General features: G+C 37.9%; 1 protein-coding gene across 1 annotated transcript in view; it reads left to right on the top strand.

The window, feature by feature from the left end:
* Positions 1 to 6,467, top strand: part of DOCK2 (dedicator of cytokinesis 2) — a 562,271-nt gene that overhangs the window by 153,969 nt on the left and 401,835 nt on the right. The window contains exon 23 of the mRNA XM_044659840.1: positions 3,962 to 4,070. Coding sequence (XP_044515775.1) covers positions 3,962 to 4,070 — 109 coding nt within the window. The remainder of the gene's footprint in view (positions 1 to 3,961; positions 4,071 to 6,467) is intronic.

Raw genomic sequence — 6,467 nt, 5'->3', positions numbered from 1 at the left:
GCCCCTCCCGCCCCCTCCAACCACCCTGTTACAGTCTTCTTAATATCTGGCTGTGGCCAAATAGTATAGTAACTTTAATTGACTTCTATGTGTACCTGCATGGCAGAGGTGGTGGTAGATTATTGTACATGCCATATGGGGTTCCATTTGCATTTAGTGAGTGCTCAGCTGTGTACTGTGTATTCTTAATGAATCACATGCAAGCAGAGGATGGCTATATTTATCCAAGCATTGGGAGTAGAAGTGTTCACTGTGATCCAGCTTGCATGCCCCAGAAATGTGCCTCACAGGCTGTTCCAGTTTTCATTGCGGTTGGATCTTAGGGTTATTCAGTATCAGTTTAATTATGCCATTGGCTAATTCTTAAGGATTCTCAGCATCTGCCTGAAGATATAACATAGGGTCTTAGGACTGGCACAAGAACAGATCTGGAGAACACTTTTGGTTCATGTCCTTGACCTAACAGCTATGCTTAACTCATCCCAGGTAGATGAAATGCTGTCCTTTCAAATAATTTCCTCCTTCACTCCTTCCTTTTATCTTTCCTTTTCCTTTCTCCTCTCTTCCTTTCCCCTTCCCTTCCCTTCCCACACTTGAACTATTTTCATTACCAGCCAGATTTTGAGCCTTTGAGAACAAAGGCTATCTTTACCTTGCAATGCAGCAGTTGGGAACAGGGCATGAACAGAGGGTCAGAGTAGATACCATCTCATTTGGCTGCTCAGAAATCTTCAAGTGGTTCCCCTTTGCCTCATCTCCACTTTTCAGAATTCTTATAATCCTTTAAGGCTCAGCTATTACATTGCCTCCTCCAGGAAGCCTTCTCTAATTCCTCTAGTTGTAAGTGTTCATTCATTTTCAGTTACTCATATTGTACTTATTTTTGTATATTTTTTTCTCTTCTCCCCCTCAGTATAATTTTGACTCCTTTAAAGGCAGGAACTGTTTCTTTTATATTCCAGAGAACTATTAGCACTGTGACTTACTATGGTTTTTTTAAAAAAAAAAACCCTTACCTTCTATCTTGGAATCAATACTGTGTATTGGTTCAAGGCATAAGAGTAGTAAGGGCTAGGCAATGGGGGATAAGCGACTTGCCCAGGGTCACACAACTAGGAAGTAAGTGAAACTAGATTTGAACCCAGGACTTTCCATCTTTAGGTCTGACTCTCAATCCACTTGAGCCATCTAGGTGCCTCCCAGTGCTTTATTCCATGTTGAAACAAAACAAAACAACAACAACAACAACAACAACAACAACAAAGTAGAACATTTGAAGGATTGAATAAAACATTGATTAAGTGCTTACTTTTTATGAAGCACTGTGTTAGGTCCTGGAAATACAAATGGAAAGGTAAGACAATTCCTACTCTTAAGAAGCTCAAATTTTAACGGGAGACCCAAAACATATAGAAGATTTCAGCTGCAAATCAGATAGAAAAAAGGGAAGATAATAAGAATTCACTAAGATTCTATTTGGTACCAGCCACTATACTAAGTGTTTTACTAATATTATCTCATTTAATCCTTATAACCCTCCAAAGTAGGTCCTGCTATTATTCCCTTTTTATACTTAAGGAAACTGAGGGAAATAGAGGTTAAACAACTTGACCATGGTTACACAGGAGCAAGTATCTGAGACTGAATTTGAACTCAAGTCCTCTTGATTCTAGGTCCAGCTTTCTAAATATTATGCCACCTAGTTGATAGAAGAGCCCCAATGGTGCCTAGAGTGCAGTGGCAAAGAAGATAGTAATGTTTCTCCTTTAATGTCATTTCCACTGATATAATCATATACATTTCTGGTTTTAAACTATTTGATAATACCAAAGACTTTAGGACAGAACTTTGTTTTTTATGTCTTCCATATCTGTGGCTTTGGCATCTGCAAGAGCTTTTCTTAGAGAGTGAACCAGTCAAACCTACTCATGAAAGGAGATAGCAGAAAGCATAAGCAGACTCATTTACCACATGAAGCTGCTAGGTGGTACAGTGGATAGAATTGTGGGACAACCTGAGATCAAATCTTGCCTCAGACATTTACTGTGTAACCCTTGGATAAGTCATGTCACCTTGCTCAGCCTCAATGGTATCTAAAATCCATTTCTTTGCTAGATCTTATGATTTGTGATTATATGATTTTATGAGATTCAGTAATGTTGAATCACATGTCATTTGGCCTTCAGAACATGAAGACATATAGTGAAAGGAAACCCACTACTTCCTAAAGCATGCAGTTTTGTGGTTATGTAGCTCTTATTGTTAAGAATTTTTTCCTTACATCAAGTTGAATTCTTCCATTGTTTCTAGTTCTGTTTTCTGGGCTCAAGGAAAATAAGTACAAGTAACATGTTTTAGTGGAAAGAGAACTAGATTTGGAATCAGAAGAGACCTGGGTTTGAATTCTGCCTCTGACGCTCTCTGTATAATTCTTCATCTATAAAATGGTTATAATAATATCTGTAGTACATGCTTTACAGAATAAGGATCACACGAGGTGATATATGCAATAATATTAAAAATCCATGATTGCTGCCAAGTTTCCCCATCTGTGAAATGGATTGATCATCCCTACCTCACAAGTTTATTCTCAGGATCAAATGAATTATCACTATTGAAAACATTTTGCTAAAGTATAAAGTACCTTTCTGGGAAAAAAAAACCCAATACATTTTACTTTTTCAGTTAACAAGCATTTGTTTTATTTCCCCCTCACTTCCTTCTCCTGACAAAAACAAAACCCATGTAACAAATAGCCATGGTTAAGTAAAACCATTTCCCACATTGGCCATATCCAGATAATGTGTCTTACTCTGTATCTTGAGTCTTTTGCCTCTCTCTGAAGGCGGGTAGTATTCTTGATCATTAGCCCTTTAGAATCACGGTTAATCATTGCATTTCGATGAAGAATTTGTAAGTCTTTCAGAGTTGTTTGTTTTTAGTGTTGTTACTGAATCAATTATTCTGCTCATTCCACTCGCTTCACTTTACATCAGTTCATTCAAGTCTTTCCAGGCCCTTAACATATACACCCTGAATGATATAGCATCTAAATACTTAAAAGATGAGCTGAACGAGTTACAGGAAGAAATAGATGTCTTAAGTCTTCTTAAAGCGGGGTTTGGTTGGGATTTAGTTGTGACAGTTGCTAGGTGGGGTTGACTGGCCTGTGTTGTGGCTGGTTGGAAGAACAAATCTGTTAAGTGTGTCAGCACTTTATCTAAGAAATGCACCTTTGCAGAAGGAAGAAGCTTTTGGTGCTTTTTGACTAAGCTAGGCTGTGACAGGCAAAGCTTTCATTATCTGAATGGGGGATAGGAAGACTTCCTCTGTGGAATTTCTGACTGGAAGTGGCAGATTAGGTTGGGGATATTTTCTTATTGATGATAAAAATTGGGGAAAGTTTGGGAGCAAATATCATTCACAAGAGAGGGTAGATAAACCAGAACCTGAAAGTTAAATTTTAGTGTATGAATTGAGAATGTCATGGCCTCTGAGAAAAAGCCATCCTACTGGACATCCAGATGATGTGTCTTCCACAGTAGCTAGAGTGAAGAGGCAATGAATTTGAAAAGCTGTCTCCTTGATGTTCTGAGTTGCTTTGAAAGCATGAAGACAACAATTTTCCCCTTCAATCCCTATAATAAGGTGAAATTATGAATGTCCCCTTGGCTCGAACAAGCTTCATTCTATTAAGGCATTTTCATGGGAGAAAAGAAAAGGAGGCTTTATTATGTTATGTCAGCGTGAAGGATTTCTTCTCAGCACAGTGGACATGTGATTTCCTCTCCCTACCCCCAACCTGGAGTAAATTATGTATGCAAACACCACTGAATCAATTCTCTTTTCCTAGGGCTTTATTTTGTCTGACTTTAATCTTGGAAGATGACTGAACCTGGTGCATATTTTCCAGGGTATTGCCTTTTGACTTGAGTAATAACTTCACTGTGTTCTTTTCTAGACTTTATGAAGGCAAAGAACAGATGGAGTTTGAAGAATCCATGAGGCGACTCTTTGAATCCATCAACAATCTGATGAAAAGTCAATACAAGACCACCATCTTGTTGCAGGTTTGTTTACACAGATGCTAATGTCGGTTCCCCTGATCTTGACGCTAAAGGAATGGGGACAAGTTGAGATAGTATCCACTTTTGTTGTTAAACATGCAGTCCTTTGTCAATTGAAACTGTAAGTTGAAATGTATACTTAATTATCCCTGAAGTAAAATGCTACCAGGGCAGGTAAAAGATTGCTGTTTGCCAATGAGCTAAAAAGACCTGGTATTAAGTCCTATAATATGATATTTGGGGGATTATGTGTGGCACATTAATAGAAAGCTGAACTTGAAGTCAAAAACTTTAAATCCTTTCTCAGATGCTTGCTAGTGACCTTAGGCAAGTCAATTATTCTCTTTGGACCTCATTTTTCCTCTGTGAAATGAAGGGGCTGAATTAGATGTCATTTAAGGTCTCATCCAGCTCTTAAATTTTGGGTTGTTATGTTAAGAAAAAGCAGAGTCTGGCTTACCTTTTATTGTGTAAAATTTTATATAGTGAGAACTAGTTAGTTCCTAACAAGAAATTGCTGCCCAAAGGCCCAGATTTCCTTCCCAGCACAATAAACTTGTTCCTCTTTACGTGACTAGAGACTCTCCTCTGCGAGTAGGCGATATTGCCAGGAGGACAAGGGATCTCCAATTGAGCATTTCTCTTTTGCTAATGTGAAAACCCAGTAATACTTATAAAAACCTCGAGACTTGACCTTGTTTCTAAAAGAGGATTTAGTAGCACAGGACCCAGAGTGAAGGGACCAATTAGAAAGACTTCATTATTTCTACTGAATTTACTGCAAAGCATTTTGGAAGTGTTGGCCAATGTATCACTATCACGTATAATGAAAACCCAGATACATTTATCTAAATCAATGAGTTAATGCAGATTGCTTCATTTTTTATCAAGTTTATCCTTTTAGTTGCTAATTTAAATAGCCATTACTATGCTCAGGATCTCCCAGCTGCTAGTTAGAATTAATGAGTTTTTTGTATTGGTCTGGATGGGTTGCATAAGGAAAGCCTGTTCTTTATGACACCATAGATTGCCACTCTTAGTATCCATCCAGGGCTGCCTAATAGGGTGGTGACTCTTCCCCTGGACAGGATTGTGGCTGAAGCCATTCTCCTTCAGAAATTAGTGATGTGATCATAAAGAACGAGTACCTCTGAATTAGGAAGGGTAAAATTATTGGACCAAAAATTATGATCGCTAACTACAAATGTATGTATATAAATATACCCACACCCGCAGACATACACACATATGTATATAAACACATACATGTGTATACATATGTATATGGGTGTGTATTCTGCTCTAAATGTTTTGATGTAATATAATAAATCCTTATTCACATTCTCTTAAAACATTACAAAGTATTAAATATTAAATATAAAATGACAAAATTGTAAGGCCTTTAGGTTGTTCCAGATATCCTTTTTTCATTTTTTCCCTTTTCAATTAGGGAACATTTGGAATATAATGTAGCAGAAAAAGCAATGAACTCAAAGTCACTGGACCTGAATTCGAATCACATTCTGCTACTTAGTACTTTTGTGACCTTGGGCAAGTTATTTAACTTTTCTGGGTCTCAGGTTCTTCATCTATAAAATGAGTGGTAGGACTAATAATAACAAAAGCTGGTATTCATATGGAAAGCTAGATGACTATCCACTAGGTGGATAGAGTTCTGAGTCTGAAGTAGGCAAGACTCATCTTCATGAGTTCAAATCTGGTCTCAGACATTTACTAGCTGTGTGACTTTGGGCAAATCAACCCTTTTTGCTTCATTTTCCTCACCTGTAAAATAAGCTAGAGAATAAAATGGCAAATCACTCCAGTATTTTTGCCAAGAAAACCCTAAATGGGGTCACGGAAAGATACAATTGGAAAACAACTGACTGAACATTTATAAAGTGCTTACTCTGTACCGGGCATTGTGCTAAGTGCTTTACAAGTATTATCTCGTTTGATCCTCACAACATCCCTGAGAGAAGGTGCTATTATTTTCCTCACTTTATAGATGAGGAAATTAAGGCAAACAGAAGTTTAGTGACTTGCCTGGCATCACACAGCTAGTAATTATGAAAGGCTACATTTGTACCAGGTCTTTCTGACTCCAGGACCAGTGGTCTCTGCTGTGCCACCACCTAGCTGCCATAGACTCAAGCCAAGAGTTATTGTTTTAGAACTGTATCAGCACCAGCTTCCATAGGCAATGTAAGAAGTGATGAAAAGAACACGGGTTTGCAGGAGATAATTCTGTGTCATAGTTCTAGCTTTGCCATTGATCACTTGTGTGATGGGGTCTTGTTTTCTCCTCTGTAACTTGGGGATGAATGAATGAAAAGCATCTATTAAGTGTTTGCTATGTACCAAGCCTGTAACTGTAAAAGCATTGCAGATATAAACACT

The sequence above is a fragment of the Gracilinanus agilis genome, chromosome 2 (genome assembly GCF_016433145.1).
Source record: "Gracilinanus agilis isolate LMUSP501 chromosome 2, AgileGrace, whole genome shotgun sequence".
Classification (NCBI taxonomy): domain Eukaryota; kingdom Metazoa; phylum Chordata; class Mammalia; order Didelphimorphia; family Didelphidae; genus Gracilinanus; species Gracilinanus agilis.
This window is presented reverse-complemented; position numbering and strand designations above follow the sequence as displayed.